We start from the raw sequence: 17,437 nt of genomic DNA on the forward strand, positions 1-17,437 counted from the left end.
GTGCAACCATTCAGATCACTGAGATTTCAGTGTATACTGTTGCTGTGAATGAGCTGACCTCACTATCATCTATTTTCCCTTATATTGTGTAAATGATGATAACAATAAGTAGGAGTGGTTCAAATTATTAATGAACTATAGGCCCAGTGCACAAAATCACGCAGCCCCGCCCACCCGCCTGCCACTTGGCCAACCCACGAGTGCCTTGGTGCGCTTGCAGCCCTGCCCACCACCGTGCTGCAACCGGGGCCTGTGGGTCACAGGGGAGAGACCCAGGGGTGCTCCATGCACTTCATGGTGACCTGTTGTTTGGTCGTTTCAGTAGTGATGACTCCGGCCTTTTATTAATATGATAAGGTAAGCAAATAACCTAGCTCTCCATACTGTACTCTCAATTAGAAGAATACTTCTTCCATATTAGGCACATAATACATTTAAGAAACAGAATAGGAAGGAAAGAATAGTATTAGGAAATAAGTTTGTACCTCTCTACTAAAGAAGAATTTTAATAACAAATAGCAAAGAGTGAAAGAAAAAAGGCTTCATGAAAATGGAATTTCATACTTTTTGTTGGAGGACTCCTGAAGGCAATGGAAGCTTAAAAGTGCAGGTAGAGAACCATTTTATGAAGGAAAAGGAACAAAAGCCAAGAAAAGAAGATTACATATTACATTTATAGTTACTAATACTACAGGCATGTAGGCATTTCATAGACTTCATCCACCTGATTCTCAGTGGGACATTCTCTGCTGTGTCCCACTTTTACTGCTTTAAAGCCTGTGTACCAATAGTCACTACCATTTAGCTGCTCTGAAATAAAAATCCCCAGTCACTTTAATTCATCCAATTTGTATCACTTAGAATGCAATACTTCACTCAAACAAGAAGTCTTTTCAAGTTTGCATGCACTAGACACTTCAATACATTCAAATTGGTACTAAGTATGAAAATGTGGTGAATTCTCAGAAAGTAAAGACACCTAGTCTCTTCACCTTTACTTTACTTCAATGAATTTATTCTCTGTTATTATTATAATAAATTTATTCCTGTTAATATAACAGGAGAACAGATTTCTCTTTGGTCAAGGAATCTGAACATCCACAAGTATCCCATTTCTTTAGCTTAGGACTTACTTCACATGATGATATTGGATGGTATGGAAGAGACTTAGTTTTAATGCAAATAACACTTGCAATCAGAACAGCTAAGCAACAGCTTAGAGTTTCAGGGTATCTTTAGGTTCAAATACAAAGCATATATCTGGGCCTTGATGCTTAGCAACCAGGGATCTTGATAACAATGATGAAAATATAAGGATAACTACAACACTCAACTATCATTTCTTAATCCTTGTTAAATGCCAAGAGTGTTATATGAGTTCTCTCTTTAATCCTGACAATAATTTTCTGAGTTGGGATTATTGCCCCCATTTTTCAGGTAAGGAAACTGGAGATGTTTCGTTACTCTGCCCATGTTCGCACAGGTGGTAAAGGGCAAAATCAGGACCGGAACCCATGTGGTTTGGAGCCTGTACTTTTAATCACCATACATACTATCCTATTCTCCTTGTGCTTTGTATTATTGACTGTACTGGAGAAAAAATAAGATACATAATCATGGAGACTCATCCTAAAAGTAACTCAAAGAACTTGAACCATATGCACACAATTCTTCATATTTTAAAGAAAATGAAAGCGTACTCTTTCAGCAATAAATTACTGCAAGCAAAGCCCATCAGAGAAAATTTTCAATCCTGAAATTCTGATGCTAAAAAGGATATTTTAATCAATAAACAAAGAGCAGTGAAGCAATGGGATGAAGAGGGAAAAAGTTTACTAGCTTAAAGTAATGGTGAAAAATCTGAACAAATAAGAAACAAGCTATAAAAAATATCTACTACTAATTCCTTGAATAAAAAAGTGACAAAAAGCGCTCCAAAAAATAACTTGCCCTTAGAGATAGAGATGAATAGGTGAAGCACAGAGGATTTTTAGGGTGGTGAAAATACTCTGTGATACTGTAATGATGGATACATGCCATATAGTTGTCAAAACCCACAGAATGTACATCAAGAATAACCCATAGAGTTAAATGTTAAAAAAAAAAAGCCTTGCTCTTCTATCTTGCTAAGTAATCTTCAGTACACACACACACACACACACACACACACACACACACACACATATAAAAGCATAAGCGACCTAACAACTGACTGGTTGCTATGACGTGCACTGACCACCAGGGGGAAGAAGCTCAATACAGGAGCTGCCCCCTCGGGGTCAGTGTGCTCCCACAGCCAACCTCCCACGGGTGGCCAACTTCCCATGGCTGGCAGGCCAACCTTCTGCAGTCCCTCCCTGCAGTTGGCAGGCCTCCCTGATGGGCCCCTACTGGGGGGAGGTGTGCAGGGGGTGGGGAGGGAGGCAGTCAGCCAACCTCTCACAGCTCCTCCTCTTGACCGCTGGCCCTCCCAATCAGGACCAATCAGGGTGGAGATGGGCACCTGGCCAACCTCCTGTGGCCCTCTCCTTGCCCCCCCCCGCCCCATCCCGGATCAACCCTGATCACCTACCAGGTCAAGGGACCCCACCTGTGCACAAATTCGTGCACTGGGCCTCTAGTCTCTAAATAACTAAGAAAGCATTATTCAGCATAAAATGACTATTTTGAGCATTTCAATCTAGTTATTTATAAAATTTTCTTAATCTTACAGTTTCATTTTGGTGAATCATATTTTGTCCACTCTAGAAGACAATGTCTTCTAATTTACAAATATTTCTAAGACCTTATCTAAACTTTTTCTGTAACTGACTGTTGTTCTTATTAGTATGTTTCATATATAACTGTGAGTATAATCTTTGATTTACTTATACTATGGCTTCAGTATTCATCTTTAAAATCTTAAAAAGGATTTGGTCATTGGGGTTTCATCCTAAAATAGATTTTAACAGAAAATAATTAAAGTATTGAAAACATATAAACTTTTGGGCCCCTAATAAAAGATGAGAATTATTTCAAATATGCATATGAAACTGTGTGAAAACAAAAATTGCTTATATTGGACATCACTTATTAGTGAAAGTAACAGAAATGGGAAGATCCTATGATGTTGACCTTTTGCCTCCAAGCACTGCAAGTCTCTCTTCAAAGTGTCTGTGGGCTTCATTTTGTCTTCTTTTTCCCCATTACCATCTATAACCTTACTCCAGGACTTTTTATATCTCATGCAAATTATGGCAGGACCTTCCTAACTGACCTCAGTGACTCTAGTCTCTCTCTCCTTAAAGCTATTCTGCTCATCATTGCCATATTAACCTTCCTAAAACACTATTTTCTTAATATAATTACCTTCCTAGAGATCTTAAGATAGACAGGTACCTGCCCCCATCTTATTATACCAACACTCTCCAACATATTGCCTTATTCAGATGATCTTTGATCTATCTCAAACTGACCATATTAATTCCTTGTGTCTACCTTTACTAATTGTTTTTACTTATCTGCCACATCTTCGGTGTCCTTCGATGCAAATTTCAATTAATCTACTTCTATAAAACCAGGCCTAATTACTAACATTTCTTTGATTTTCAATTAATACATTTATAAATTCCTATTACTTGATTATATGTTCTCTAGTTTGGATTACCAAACTATATTTATGTCCAATATGTACTCTAAGATTTGAAGAATGGTGATCTTGTCTAAATTTTCAAATGAATTATCTCTATTTTAAATATTTCTCCCATAATGTTCAACAGAATTATCTATATTTTAAATATTTCTCCTATACTGTTTTTATATATCATTTGTACCCTTTCTTGTCTGCAAGAATTAAAACAGAATAAATACAACATAATAATTAGTAAGAAATAAATTTTAACTAAATTAAAAAATAGTTCAGCAGTCTACATACCTTGTTTTCTCCTTTAATAAATACGTGTTCATACAGAATTGCCATTTTTGTATGCTAATTAGTAAAATATTAATAAATTCATGTGGTTTGATTTAGTACATGATAAAATTATCAATACATTTTCTAGTTATCTCTCATTTACAAATTGAACTAAAGAGCGCCATCTAATCAAGTTTAAGAAACACCCTCTTTTATATATATTAATGTGAATTATCAGCTATAATTAAGATTTTGGAAAATAAGCTTCATGGGAGATTAGGTTTAAAAGTTTTGAGGTTTTTCCTTCTATGCATCACTCTATTGGAAAATTCATATATTGCTAGACTTTAATAAGAAGCATACTTAAACATAAATGAATCAGGGATAAGTCTTGATATCTTCTTATTCATCCTTATTGTCTTTAGATATCTGTTTGGCTTGATTTCCTTTAGTTTTTAATTTGCATATCCCCATAAGAAAATACCCGAAAGTTTAATACAGTTCCTCATGTTGTAGTGACCTCCCCCAATCATAAAGTTATTTTCGTTGCTACTTCATAACTGTAATTTTGCTACTGTTAATGAATCGTAATGTAAATATATGTGTTTTCTGATGATCGTAGGCGACTCTGCTAGTGGTTCATTGGATTAATATTTCTAATGAGTAATAAATTGAGTTTTTCACTGATTAGAAATATTAATCCAATTGTAATATAGGATTCATTCTTTTTTATAAGTCAAACTTTATGAGAAATTAAACCAAAGTGGTAGATTTTAAACTATTAAAAGTAGCAGGTCTACTTACATTTTTATTTTTATAATAAATTTTAATAAATTACTTTTTAAAAATATCAATTTTCTCTAAATTATTAAATAAATACATTATCACAAAGTTTTTCATGACAGCCTTCTATTTTTAAAGTCTCTGGTTTTTTGTAATGGTGTCCCTTTTTTAATGGTGTCACGACCCACAGGCTGAGATCTGCTGCTGTAGAGTCAAGACAATCGAAAAACACAGATATTTACATTATGATTCATTAGCAGTAGCAAAATTACAGTTATGAAGTAGCAATGAAAATAATTTTATAGCTGGGGTCACCACAACATGAGGAACTGTATTAAAGGGGAGCGGCATTAGAAAGGTTGAGAACCACTGCTGATGTAAGACTTAAAAGCTCTGAAGGGAACAATGACTCCCTTGGGACTAAAAATGGATTCAAATGATATGCTTAGGTTTTTAGATGGATCATGGTATTTTTTGTTTTTCAGTTTAGATACCAGGATGCCAAGTCACTCATTACAGTGAAAAACTCAATTGATCACTAATTAGAAATATTAATCCACTTGTATTACAGGATTTATTCTTTTTTGTAAGTCAAACTTTATGAGAAATTAAACCTTAATCAGTGGTAGATTTTAAACTATTGATTCAATTTCTTTAATGGTTATAAGTAGCAGGTCTACTTACATCTTTATTTTTATAATCAATTTTAATAAATTACTTTTTAAAAATATCAATTTTCTCTAAATTATTAAATAAATACATTATCACAAAGTTTTTCATGACAGTCTTCTATTTCTCAAGTCTCTGGTTTTTTGTGATGGCGTCCCTTTTTTCATTTCTAACATTGTTTACTTGTGCTTTCTCTTTTGTCTTGAACAAATCCTGGCAGTTTTATCTATTTTCATTGGAGAAATAACTTTAAAGAAACAATACTTGGCTTTTTTATTCTATTACATTTACTTCTGTTTTCTATTTTACTATCATTCACTGTTGTTATCTTCATTATTTCTTTCCCTAAACTTTTTTTTGGGTTTATTCTTCCTTTTTCTAACTTGCTGAGTTGAATACTTAATTATTTCATTAATTCTCATCTTTTCTCCTTTCAATATAAAAGATTAAGGCTGTAAGTTTCACTTAATAACTTCTTTAGCAATATCCTACAAGCTTTGGAATGTACTGCTTTCGGGATATTCAGTTTTAAGTATTTTATAATTTCCATTATTATTTTTTCTGGGACTAAAGAGTTAAATACAAATAACTTTAAAAGTTTCTAAAAGTAAAGTTTTTTTTTTTTTTTTTTTTAAGGCTTACATTCTTTTTTTTAAGATAGATTTTTATTGATTTCAGAAAGGAAGAGGGAGAGAGAGATAGAAATATCAATGATGAGAGAGAATCATTGATCAGCTTCTCCTTCATGCCCCTTACTGGGGACTGAGCCTGCAACCAAGGCATGTGCCCTTGACTGGAATAGAACCCGGAACCCTTCAGTCCGTAGTCCGACACTCTGTCCACTGAGCCAAACCAGCTAGGGCGAAAAATAAAGGTTTTAAAAGTAAACTTTTTATTATTAATTTCTAACTTAGTTCAACTATGATTAAGAGAATGCTTTCTGTATAAGATAGACTTTGAAATTTGTTGAGATTTATTTATGCTTCAATCTATTGCCATTGCGCATCATAGCGACAGGTCTTTCTGCTGTTTGGTCCATTTTATTAGCCTTTTATTATATAGAATTCATATTCTTCCCTCAAAAACTGTCCCTTTCACAACTTCTCTACTTTTGTTAATAGTATCATTATCCTCCCAAGTTCAAAATTAGTCTTTGACTCATTATGTTCCTCATTCCTCTAATTTGTCACCAATTTTGCTGACAGATCTATGTAATCTCTCCACTTTTTCATCTTATTCATCTGAGGTGCACAAATATTCATCTGCACTTAAAGTGTACCAGGAGCTAAAAGACAGAGGATTGAGTCCCTGCAGGCATTCACAATCTAGTTATAATAATAAATAAGCAAATCACTAATTATAACCTAGAGGATTAAGTGTTGAAACAGAGGCACTTATTTAATATCTGGAGTACTGTAATAGCTTTCAAACAGGTTTAACTGCTTCTAGTCTCTTCCTCCTACTGGGACACTTTCAGATATGCCTGCCTAAAAAGCTACTTTGACCATATCTTTTACTTGCTCAAGAATCTCTAATTCTTCCCTCAACTGCTTTCAGGATAAAATAGTCATTAGCTGTTGTGAGAGTCCTACACAGTGAGCCACCAAACGCAGGGAGCCAACAAACACAGCGAGCCACCAAACAGACTTCAAGCATTATCTCTCATTACTTCTTTACATGAACTTCCATTCCTTTCAAGTCAAGTTATTGTACTATTTGGACATGAACATCAATTTGATATTCCTCATGCCACTCCTTTCACACAGAAAACACTCGTTCTATAAAAATCTATTCCATTGTTTAAGATTCAGATTTATATCCTATCTCTGTAAAGCAATCTTCAGTGTTACTAATAAAAAATAACGTGTCCCTTCTTCAAATTCCCAAAGCAAGTTTTGCCTGGATAAATCATTTCACCATCATGTACTGCCTAACTTTATTTTATTATCTCCACTGTCTTAAATTATTAAATCTTTCTCACTTAATTGTACATAATTCATGTTTTCTCCCTAACCAAATTCTATGCTTTGCACAGACAGCTTTATCTTATACTTCTTTGTACCCAGCCATAGTACCTAGCACAGTCTTGTTCATGAGCACGATTTGAAACAGGGGTGAGGTTTTGGAAAAGTTCAGTTTTGGATAAAGGGACATTGCCAATGGAAGAAACAACACCTGCAAAAGTTGGGAAGGGCAATGTTTGTCCAAGATACAGAATGTAAACCAATTTGATGGAATGAAGTTCTCCCCACTCAAAGGAATGCTGGCATCTCAGGTGGAAGGGTAAGAATAAGTTCCAGAGTAAGGTGTTTTGACTTTATCTGATAGGTGATGAGGGAACCATATAAGGTTTTAGACTAGAATAAAGAACAGGACACAGTTTTATAAAGTGTTATCAACTCAGCAGTGCACTAATTTAACAGGAAGGCCTGAACATCAATTCAGTGGCTATTGCTCAAAAGTGATGTAGTAAAGCCTCACCAACAAAGTACTTTTCTTTCATTTCTTCTCCTAGAGAGAAGGCTCCCATAAAATTCTTGGGCAAACAATGCATAGTTTGATAGGTTCTCTGACAACATCTCTTGACTCCACTTATTCTAGATTCATAATAAAGCAATTCAATATTCTTATTTTTTTCTTAGCATCTTTATTGCGAAGCTCTTATTAATGATAATTCCATTAGCAACCGAGCTTTGTTTAATCCTCTAGCAAAGCTATTACAAACTAAATGTGAGATGATTTTGCTTCTAGTTTCTCTAGAGGAGTTTAGGAAATTCCTATTTACCCACAGAAGGAGGTATTAGCTATTTAAGGTCAGGAAAGAGCTTCAATCCCCAAAATAAGAATTGCTGACATCCAGGGCTCAGCCCTGCCACCGTGGAGCGTGGGATACACAACTATCACTCACTCAATAGCTCAACTTCTCGTTATAGCCACTGAGTAGAATCTGACTTTGACTTATCTGTGTTTTATCTGTTACATATGCCAGAGTTTTCTTTCATTAGGTGGATAATTTGTAGGAATTTGCATTTTTCTCCCAAGCATGCTCTATCTTTTGTCTTTATCACGTCCATCTGTGGTTCAAGAGGGATTCACTAACTCTCCTAAACAGAGGATGGATGTAGGGGCAAGAAGGGGCACAGACTGCAGTACTTTTTTATTTGCCCATTTCTATTTATTTGACCAAATGCTTTAAAGGCACAGTGGGGTAATGGTAAAAAAAAAAAGGAAGACATTAATCTTGAGGGAAATAATTGAAATTTATAGAAATATTATGCAAGAGCAAGGAAAAGATTTTCAGTGGTGACTCTGCCTTCCTTTCCCATGATGCAGTAGGGTCTAAGTGGCTGGTTTCACTCAGGGATATTTGTATTTGCTTTTTTTCTCTGATGGTTCTTTATGTGTGTGGGGGGAGGGGAATGGGAAGCAAGTAGAATGAGAAAGGCTTCAGAGAAATGAGGAGCTAAGAGGTGTACATATTTCTTAAAGTCACCTAAATGTCCAAGATATGTGAAACTATGATAAGAAAATAAGAGTAGAATTAATGTCTAAATATGTGTACCTGGGTTTCTATAAGATTAGAAAAAATTTGATTAGGATGACTCTTTACATCTAAATTGCATGAAAAAAAAGAAATCATTTATAAACTGTTAAGATAGACAATATAACTGAATTAAATAAAACAAAACAAAAACTTATGCTAAATATAAAAGATATTTTAAAAGACAGAGATATTTTTTGGGGTAGCAGAAGACTTATAGGTCAGAGAATATTTATGAGAATAAATCAGAAAACCATAAATTTTGCCCATTATGATAAAATTATCCTTATGTGTAGGAAAATATATTATGAGATAAATCAAATTGATAAAAAAGATAACTTTGAAGGCAATTATTAATCTAACAAAAAATAGGATTTTTTAAGTATCAAGCCATCCTATTACATTTAAGATACAATTAGATATAATCTAATTTTCCTAAGAATTTATTATATCAATATCATGATCAATAATTTTTTTCCTTAAGAAATTCATTAGAAAGCATTTGTAATTGGGAAGTTAAACTAATGGCTGGTCCATGTGTCCTATTTCATATACTCCAGATAAATCTTCTATATGAACATTACAGATATTTCACACTCTGCATAAAAGCTACTTCTCAAACCATATGCTAGCTTTTCTTGCACACAAAGCCTACTTCCACTCTCATACAGCAAGCTTCATCACCATTGCACTGAGGGGTATGGCAAAACAATAACATATTTTGGCTAGCAGAAGTTGTCTAAATAGCACGAACAGCTGCCCAGATGACAGGATAAGCCTTGCATGGAGCTGGCACTCTTTGTTAAAGCAAAGCAAACTGTCTCTTATTTCTCATAGCAAATGTTGTTGGCACAATTTCTACAGACATAAACAAAACTTGAATGTATTTTCTTAATTTCTATTCCCCTCTTTTAAAAATCCAAAAGTGGATTTTGCAAAATGTGGGGTCTTACTCCCCAAAGTAAGAGAAGTGCAGACAACAACGGGTTAAAAGAACAAGCGGAGCCCTACCGTACCCAGAAATGACAGAAGGCTCTTCTCCTCTTCGGTGCTACTATCCAACCACTCGGCCACATCACCGGGGGAAAGGAGACTCATTCTCCAGCCAGAAAACTTTTCCATACAGAGCACAATTAGTGAATGATGAAGTGGGAAAAGAATGATACACAGACTAAATTCTTGGGGATGCAACACTCAAATTGCTAGCCAGGCTGTAATAATGAAAGAGAAAATGTGATCCTCCCTCCACTCTGAATTCTGTCTCTGTGACATCAATCTAATACAACGGGGGAGGGGGAAGGAAACAGAGGGTTAAAAGAGGGTGATAGAAGAGAAGAGAGAGGTTTGTCTGTCTCTGGGTGTTAAGCTTGAGTCTGAAAGAGAAAGCAGGCATAAAATTGAATAATAATTTGTGTTCAATGACAGAGAAAGCAAAGGAAAATAAAGAATAAAGACACTCAAAAGAAAAAGAAACAGGTTCCTACACTGGAGCAGCTTAGATAACTGGACAGCACAATAGCTAATCAGTTAAGTAAAGCATATCATCAAACAAAAACAAAGGCAAAAGAACAAATTCAGCATTTTGTTTTGTTCTGAGAAGAAAGGTTTTCAAATTTTCTTTCAGTCAGTCAGTGGAGAGAACTGCAGCCTCCTAACCCCTTCCTGCAATAGCTATTTCAACAGCATTGCAGCCCCCTTTACGGAGATTTCCTGCAAGCCGAGGCAGATTGATAAATCTGTGAATAGGAAGCTCTCATCCCTCCTTTCTTCTCCTCCTCCTCCATTCCTCCCCCCACCTCGCATGGCGACTGCATTGATCGACAATAATGGAATCTGTAACTGACTGCCAGCAGCAACATTAAGGATATTACAAGTCCACTTCATAAGAATTCGAGCCGGTGGTCGGAACTTAAGGGCAACTCTGGGCTTCTAGTCAATAGCTCTGTCTTTCTTAGTGAGAAAGAAAAGAGGGAGGGAGGAAAAAAGGAAGGGAGCGAGGGAGGGAGGAAAGTCGGGGGAGGGGAGAGAGAGGAAGCTGAAAGCTGAAAGAAGTAAGAAAAGTGGACTTGCTGGGCTGGAGGTTCAGAGATCCACCAGTGAAGCAAATGACTGTCCTTCAATCCGTCACACACTGTCATTGTGAAGCAGTCAGAATAAGACAGATTTTCAATATGATTTACATTATGTATTTACATAGTTTTAAGATTATTTCATAGGCTTACACCTAATTTATAGACAGAAAACTCAAGCAGAAGAGGTATTTTCAGAGACATATAGATCACTATTATCCCTGTTCTCTGGAGATCGATCAGATTTGTTGCTATAAGAAAACACTCTTAAAAAGATAGGGTGCTGCCCAGCCAGCGGGGCTCAGTGACTGAGCATTGCCAAAGGAACCAGGAGGTCACAGTTGGATTCCTGGTCAGGTTACAAGCTCTGGGTTGCAGCTGGATCCCCAGTGTGGGGCATGCAGGAGGTAGGCAATGATTCTCTCTCATTATTGATGTTTCTCTCTCTCTCTCTCTCTCTCTCTCTCTCTCTCTCTCTCTCTCTCTCTCTCTCTCTCTCTCTCTCTCTCTCTCTCTCTCTCTCTCTCTCTCTCTCTCTCTCTCTCTCTCTCTCTCTCTCCCTTCCTCTATGAAATTAAACAAAAAACAAAAAAGGTAGGGTGTTTTTCATTCACAAGACCATTGCCTTTGTTCCCAATAACCTGCTCTTTCTGTTCTAGTAGCCTACTTTAAGTGAGAGAATTCTTACTGCTTAAGAGTTACTATCTTAAGAGAGGCTGAATTCACACCCTTCTCTCCATGCTCACTTTATTATTCTTCATCTGGACTCGGCTCATTTTGACTGTAAGCTCCCTGAGGACACAGTAGACAGATGTTTATCAATCTCTGAGACCCAGTGGCTGGAGCAGTGCCTTGCACTTAGGAGTTCAATAAATGTTTACTGAAGTTTTGGCTGCTTTAAAAGTGTGAACAGCTTCAACACTGGCAGGAGTTATCAGCCAGAATATTTTAGGATCTCTTTTTAAGATAGTCATTTTGACAGATAGTGACTTAAAAGCAGTTATAGTAACAGCACCAACTGATTGAGAAAACAGAAAATGTAAGAAGAAGGTATTATGAATTCATTATGTGTAAATAAATCTTTTATTACTTAAAATAACTACATAAAACTGAAAAGGTATGATAAATATCAAAATCCACAGGCTATGCTTGCTTAGCACCTAAGAATGAACTAGTAAATAATCCTTTTCTAACAAATAACTTTATGACACATAGTATTTGCGTAGCTTCCAGGCTGAAACAATGGTCTAGAGACCATCAAGTTCAAACTTCTTGTTGTCATGTGGCTAATGTTTCTCTCTAGGGAGGGGTCCCCAGACTCCCTTTGGCTCAGCCATGCATGCCTTGGCCATGTTTCACTAAAAGTGATCTACAGAAGAGCAGGAAAAAGTTATCCTTTTTATTCATTAGTGTAGAGCACTATATGGCCATAGTAGGTGCTAATTTTTTTTAATTGAATTTGGCATTTCCTGTGAAGTATCATTCTTTCTACTGTATATACTTGATGTCAAACTGACTCATTGAGACTCAGCTCAAATATTACCTCTCCAGGTCTTCCCTGATATCTTATGATAGAGTTAATGGTTTTCTCACCTACACTTGCTTTGTTATTACTATTCGTTTATTGAAATTATTTGTTTCCAAGTGATTTCCTCCACTATATCTTGCACCTATCGAAGGCAAAAATTGTGTTTTACTAATTTAAAAAAATGTTTTTTTAATGCCTAGTACCTGGTAGGTGATTATACATGTTTATTGAATGATATATTAAAGTAAAATTGTGATTCAATATACTAAAGGTAGAGTAACGCTAAAGAACCCCATATATTCATGATGGAAGGATCCATATCATTAGTCTGAAAATCAATAACCAAAACAACATTTGGTTTGGGATATAATAAAATAAATATTTTATTAATTATATCGAAGAAAGGGCAGAATAGGCAGAAAAATATCATCAAGATAATCCAGTACCATACATTTGCCTTTTATAAACAGAGCTATGAAGGACCCAAGAAAAAGTTCTAGATTATGCTTAATATTCCTGATTTTTGTTATAACAGCCTGTACTTATACATTCAGATTTACTCATTTGACAACTTAAGAGTCAAAAGGTATCAAGCATTGTCTAAGCCCTGGAATATAATTGTGAAGAAGGGACAAAAATCTCTGTCCTCATAGAGCATATATTCTAGAGGGAAGAGATAAACAAAATACAAGATAAATGTAAAATATATATTGTGTTAGATGGTGAACGTGCTGAGGAGAAAAGTAAAGCAAGGAAGAGGGATAGGTAATGTTGGAGAGGTTTACAATCTTAAGAGGGCAGACAGGAAGAGCATCTCTGAGAGATTAACTTTTGAGTAAAGGGTTTCTGGGTTCTCAAAAGAAAAAGAAACACATTGAAAAGGCCTAGAAGCAGCAATAGTCAGGAGAACAGTGCAGGTAGATTGATATGAGCCAGGGAAAAATAAAAGAAGATGAGGTCTGTAAGATAATAGGGAGACAAACCATGTAAAGTTATCAGGTCTTCGCCTCCTTAATTAGGTGGCAAGTCTTGAGACAAGAGTGATCTGTTAGGCCTTACTTTTTCTTTATATAAGAGCTTTATTAAAATACTAGAGGCCCGATGCACAAAATTCATGCAAGAGTAGGTCTTACTTCCCCCAGCTGCCAGCACTGGCTTCCTTCTGGTACCCAGGACCCGGGCTTCCCTTGCAGCCCCAGCTTCGTCCAGAAGGACATACAGTCTAATTAGTATATTATGCCTTTATTATTATAGATGTAGATTGATTTCAGAGAGGAAGGGAGAAGGAGAGAGATAGAAACATCAATGATGAGAGAGAATCATTGATCAGCCATCTCCTACACACCCCACATTGGGGATGGAGCCTGCATCCCGGGCATGTGCCCTGACCAGAAATCGAACTGTGACCTCTTGGTTCATAGGTTGATGCTCAACCACTGAGCCACACCAGCCAGGCAGCATAAAATTCATTCTTTTAAAATGGTTTTAAATATAGTATTCACATAGTTGTACAACCATCATTATAAATGGATTCCAGAACATTCTCATCATCTCAAAAAGAAACGTAGCACCCATTAGCAGTTACTCTCCATTCCTCCCAACATCCAAGCCCAACTACTAATCTATGAATTTGCCTATTCTGGACATTTCATATAACCGAAATCATATAACATGTGGCCTTTTGTATCACATTTAGTTTTATCCATGTTGTAGCATGTATCAGTACTTCATTCATTTTTATGGCTGAATACTATTCCTCTGGTAGACATCTGAGTTGTTTCCACTTTTTAATATTATGAATAATGCTGCATTTGAACATTCATGTACACATATTCATATAAAAATCTTACACTTTAACAGGTTATCCAAATAAGGTGTAAAAAATAATCTGCTTTTAATCTGTAGAATTTTAAAATTTACAACAGAAGAGAGTTATTTTTTTATTTTACAAGCACCATATTTTCCTCCTAATTCATCAGGTATTTCCACCCTTCTTGAAGAAACAAAAACTACTGACTCCGTCTCTTTTCTCCTGCTCTATTATGTTTGCACACAAGGACAGATTAATACTAGATACTTAGGAATGAACAAAGGCAGGTGAAATGTGACAATAGACCATTTCCTTAATTGATAACTAATGATAGTAAAATTGGTGGAGATTTTTTGGGGAAGGAGGCAATTTTCTATTTTTCTAGTTTCAAACTTATTATAAAGGTAAAGAAAAGTATACGGAACTCACTAACACACACACACACACACACACACACACACCCTCTTTATCCAGATTCACCAGCTGTTTACATTTTGCTACCTTTCTCTCTGTGTATACTATCCTATATACTAAAAAGCTAATATGTAAATTGTTCCCTTGACTGGGAGATCAAACGGGAGTTCGACCAGGGGGCAGGGCCGGCTAGCCAACAGCCCTCGGCCCCTCCCCATGGCCAGCCCGGTTCAATAGGGAGGCTGGCCAGCTGGATCCCACTCATGCACGAATTGGTGCACCAGGACTCTAGTTATTAAATATATATGCATTTTTTCTAAACCATTTGAGAAAGACATTATGCTCATAACCACCAATAGCTTTCAGAGTATATTTTCTAAAACAAAGGACAGCCTCATATAACCAAGAACAATTATCAAAGTCAAGAAATTTAACAATGATCTTGGTTGATATTTTAAGGATAAAATTAAATATGCCACTATGTGTAAAGTCCACTATATAAATTATACTACAATATCATACAAAGCCCTTTATTTGAAAAACAAAATATCTTCAAGCAATGCTGACTGAGAAATCAGAAGTATAATTGCAAGTATAATTTAAAGTAATAGTCTATATTATGTTAAAATGTCTATTAAATTACTAAAGGATTACTATTGAACTTATTAACATTCAATATACTGTTATGGCAAAGAATTGGAAGAAGGAATAACTAGTTTTCAAAAAGGAATTAGAGCTCAAGTAAAATGAATGCATTTCCATCTTGATATTCTTTTGAATTATGTACAACCTTTGCCTTAAAGTATATGTCAGACTATAACTTCTCCCTATATTTTGCTGAGGATATATTTAATGTAATAGGAATATAGTTAAATTCTATGAAATCTATAGTTCAGTACTTTAAATAGTACCCTAAATATATAAATATGTATAAAAACCTCACACCACTTACATATAAATCATATAACAATGAATACACTCCCACATTGTTTTCACTTGCCAGAAATGTTAGCATAATTATTAGAGCTGAAGAAACTAATGAAGGTAGGCTGAATTTTCATTCCTTTGGATTTAGGAAGCAATACTTTGGATATGCAAAGCCCCCAAATAACAAGGATGTTAATGTTGTAAGAGGCATTCCTAATATATGTTATTTGAAACATATAATACGTAAAAAGGGGTGGAGGACAACTTGATTCTACAGCTTATTTGGAAAAGTAAGTGCATAAGTAAAAAGCTAAACATATTTTGAAAGAAAGAACTAATTAGAGGAGAATTTACTTTATCAAAGAGGAAAGCATTAAAACCTGTGGTTATTAAGTCATTGTGATACTGATGTAGGAATAAAACAATAGGTCTCTGGGACAGAAAAAGAATCCATAAGAAGACGTACACCTTTAGCTGATAATAAAGGGTGTTTTCAAACCAGTGTGGAAAGAATAAAAATTTCAATAAACGGTATTGAGAAAATTGGCTAAAAAACTGGGGGGACTGAGGAGGGGATGGGATCTCACTTCATAAAATCAAAAATAAATGTCAGAAAAAGGCCTAATCTCAAATTGAAAAAGGCCTTTCTAGGCATGGCACAAAAGCCAGAAACTACAATGAAAAATAGAGGCAAGATCAAAAAACCTAAAAATTTAAAGCTTCAAATAGCAAAAAAGACACCCTGAACAAATATGCAAGGCTATTTAATATAATCTATCAAAATATGAAATGCAAACTACCTTTTTCTAGGAACCAATCTAGAAATATCAGCACAAACAACTAAACACAGATATACATTCAAAGATGTTTAACACAAAGTTGGTAATGGCAAAAACAAAAAGCACTAAGTGTTTATAAGAAGGGAAACAGATAAATCTACAATGAAATAAACATCCTTTAAGGCACATGTGTCAAACACAAGGCCCGCGGGCCAAATCCATCCCGCCAGGCCTTGCAATGTGGCCCGCACCGCGCTGTCATCACTGCACTCCGCTGCGTTTCCATCACAATGACAGTTTATGACTGTTCAGTAAACCATTCGGCCCGCGATTTAGGCTGGATCTTAGATTTTGGCCCCTTCTCTGATTGAGTTCGACACCCCTACTTTAAGGGTCTGCAGGTATAGATGTAATGAAAAGATGTCTTCAATAAAAAAAAAATGTGAAGAAGAAGAATGGCACAGGTTGTCAAGAACTATGAAGCAGTAAATGACAGGCATTTGGAAAAGTCTGTAATTGGAAGGCAGTTTTGAAAATGAGTAGAAAACTGTCACAATGATGAGGATATGCAACATATTTAAGGGCCTAGGGACTTCCTTAGAGTTCAGATCATTCTTTGACAGCAAAATAACTTGAGAATGGGTAGGTATTTAACTTTTAATTCAGTTTTCTTTTTTAAATTTAGGACTGTCATTCATCGTTTGATGATAAATAAGAGGTGGGGTCACATATTCATCAATAGTAAATTTGGCATTAAGGCTTGTTCAGCATTGTTTACACAAACACTTTTTTGTGTTTCCCCTTATTTTAATAAAAGCGGGTGATCAATCAAAAATACAAATGCTGATATCACAGAAAAGCAGAGACCTCATAAAACAAATATTAATTTAATTGATATAAAGGTAAGAGTTGTTAACCATGCCAGAATTATAATAGCATTAACTCCAAGGAAATGGTCTACATTCTATTGTGAGATAGAAAAGGGAGAGCACAATTAAGAATCATGTACAAAGATTTGGTGTTTG

General features: G+C 35.5%; 1 protein-coding gene across 12 annotated transcripts in view; it reads right to left on the reverse strand.

Annotated features, from left to right (window-relative positions):
* RASAL2 (RAS protein activator like 2) overlaps window positions 1-17,437 on the reverse strand; it is a 219,528-nt gene that overhangs the window by 61,103 nt on the left and 140,988 nt on the right. Inside the window, exon 1 of one of the 12 annotated variants that reach the window (XM_036443091.2) lies at window positions 9,902-9,998. The exons of the other annotated variants lie outside the window; for them this stretch is intronic. Coding sequence (XP_036298984.1) covers window positions 9,902-9,983 — 82 coding nt within the window. The 5' untranslated portion in view covers window positions 9,984-9,998. Of the gene's footprint in view, window positions 1-9,901; window positions 9,999-17,437 lie in introns of those variants that run through there. 12 annotated transcript variants of the gene reach the window in all.

Source organism: Pipistrellus kuhlii, unplaced genomic scaffold, assembly GCF_014108245.1.
Source record: "Pipistrellus kuhlii isolate mPipKuh1 unplaced genomic scaffold, mPipKuh1.p scaffold_m20_p_18, whole genome shotgun sequence".
In the NCBI taxonomy this organism is placed as follows: domain Eukaryota; kingdom Metazoa; phylum Chordata; class Mammalia; order Chiroptera; family Vespertilionidae; genus Pipistrellus; species Pipistrellus kuhlii.